The sequence below is a fragment of the Nematolebias whitei genome, chromosome 3 (genome assembly GCF_014905685.2).
Source record: "Nematolebias whitei isolate Nwh7 chromosome 3, NemWhi1, whole genome shotgun sequence".
NCBI lineage: Eukaryota > Metazoa > Chordata > Actinopteri > Cyprinodontiformes > Rivulidae > Nematolebias > Nematolebias whitei.
This window is the reverse complement of record NC_056500.1, coordinates 15,150,213-15,152,553: the sequence shown is the minus strand read 5'-3', so window position 1 is coordinate 15,152,553 and position 2,341 is coordinate 15,150,213. Positions and strand designations below refer to the sequence as shown.

Below are 2,341 nucleotides of genomic sequence, written 5' to 3'. Positions count from 1 at the left end.
TATGTGTGTGTGTGTGTGTGTGTGTGTGTGTGTGTGTGTGTAAAGGCTTTAGAAAACCCTTCCCACACTCTTGCAATGTTCTACTCTTAAAACTACATCATTTTAACAACATACAAACATATGTAGCTACTAAATTTTACTCGAGCTCTGCAGAACACCAGCGGCTCGGTTCCGGTCCAACTTGGTTCCATTTCAGCAGACCTACCCTGCTGGTTCTGGTCAGCTCTCTGGCTCAGGGTAGTGGCGGTGTTCTCTGGAGGGAGTGCCAGACCTACGGGCAGGGCGTCCCTGCTCAGGGGTCCTTGTGGACTGGCTAGCAGCTTTGGTTCAACGATAAGTCTGGGATCCGGTTCTGGGCCGGTTTTGTGCAGCCCTTAAGCGCGGGGGAGAGGTGGACCTTCGGATGGCTGGCGCAGGACCGGTGGTGGTCCAATTGAGTCCAAGTCTAGATGAAAAAAGTCCCAGTGTGCTTCGGAGAGAGTGCCGGACCCACGGCAGTGTGTCCTCACTCAGAGGTCCTCATGGGCCAGCTAGCAGCTCTCGGATTTACCGATGAGTCTGGAGGTCTGGTTCTGCTCCTGTTCTGGTCCGGTTCTCGATGGGTTCTATGCAGCTCTCGGCATCCGCTGGACGCCAAAGTTACTGTATGTATAAGGGCCAAACTTTTTCTGATCAGATCAAAACTCTCCCTCTACGTCTTTCAGCAGAGGGCAACAGGGTTTCTGTGTGGGGCACTGTTGGCTTCTGGGAAATGTAGTCGTTATGAGCGGGGATACAGTGTAGGCCTATTGAGAGAAAATTACAAAATGGCGGCACCTGTCCGAGGTATTTTATTTTTTCCTTAACTTTTTACTGTACAGTATTCCATACTGTCCCAATCATGCGAGTAATAAAGTTGACAGTTGTGTTGTGTACAATTTTTTCCCCTGTACAATCTTATTTTGAAAAATCGCAAAAGAGTGAGTCCGTGAAGGTCAAACCGCAAAGTAGCGAGGGACTACTGTAGCTGTTGTCATGCTTGAGACTGAGGTGTCTGCGTGCATGTGAATGTAGTTGAAATGCAAAAACCACAGCACCAGCTAGTGATGCGGCATGGAAACTACAGCTGATTCTGCGAGCTTACAATTACCTATGTAAACTTTTTTTTTTCAGTCAACATTGGAAAAAAATGCTAACATTTCCAGAGATTGTTCACACCTAAACAGGGCCTAAGTCTGAAAAAAAAAAAAAAAAAACCTGCCAAATTTTTATACAAGGATTTTGTGTAATCTGTGCATAGAATATTGATTGTGAATTGCTTTCAACTCCTACCATGCCAAATTTTAGGTCAATATCTGTAAAAGTGATAGATTTAAGTTTCTGCACTCTGTTCTCATCATTCAGGCTACCAGAGACAACTGACCTACAAGCGCCAGGATGGATCTTACAGTGCTTTTGGCGAAAGGGATTCCTCCGGCAGTATGTGGTGAGTCACCGCAGCCATGACTGAGATGTACACAGTTTATCAGCTTTAACTAGGGGCGTAAGCTGCTAAAAAAAGAACAAAAAACAATTTATCAAGATGCGAGTTCACTCTGCTTTAATGAATCTATTCCTGTAAACATTTTACAACAGAGTATTTATTTTGTGTTTAGGGATGCAGACTTCATGTTGTCCAAAATAGTAAAACAGAAATCTACTCTCACAGCAGGAAGTTCCTCTGCTTGTAATTTAACAGCCCGTTCACAATCTGCATTCCTTGCATTGATTTATGAGCTGTGGTGGGTATTATGATCTTTACTAGAGCTAACACTGTGAAACAGCAGGTTAAATAAACTGCACAGAATCGTAAACAGACTGCATGATTGGATCCCGAGGCAAGAAAAATGTCAAGATTTATTTGCAGTATTTCTAGGTTCATATCCCAGCTACTCCGTCCACCTACAGAGTTTGACCCCACAAACAAACTCTTTTGGAGACATTTGTCTGGAGCCACTTCACCAAATGCGTCCTTACTCTTTTCTGACATTTCTCAGAACATGGAAGTGCGGCATGCCTCCTAATGTCCCACTATCTTGTTGTATTTTTTATTTTTATTTTTATTTACCCTTTATTTATACAGGCAGTCTCATTGAGCCACGAGAACTCATTTTCAAGAGAGACCTGTTTTAGGGAGCAGATGGGGGGGGGGGGGGGGGTGTTAAAGACCTTGATCATGGGCCCAGAGTAGGGCAAATGAGGCTGGGGGCAGTTGTGGGTGCTTCACCTACCCCACCCACATTTTTGATGTTGTCGATACCGGGGCTTGAGCCGGCGATCTTCCGATCACAGGTCCACCTTCTCTAACCTCTGCGCCACCACT

General features: G+C 45.1%; 1 protein-coding gene across 1 annotated transcript in view; it reads left to right on the top strand.

Moving 5' to 3' along the window:
• The window catches only part of LOC119407738 (C3 and PZP-like alpha-2-macroglobulin domain-containing protein 8), a 6,767-nt gene extending 5,298 nt beyond the window's left edge, over positions 1-1,469 (top strand). Inside the window, exon 8 of the mRNA XM_037674557.1 lies at positions 1,384-1,469. Within this exon, the coding sequence (XP_037530485.1) occupies positions 1,384-1,469 (86 nt within the window). The remainder of the gene's footprint in view (positions 1-1,383) is intronic.
• Positions 1,470-2,341: the final 872 nt, after the last annotated feature.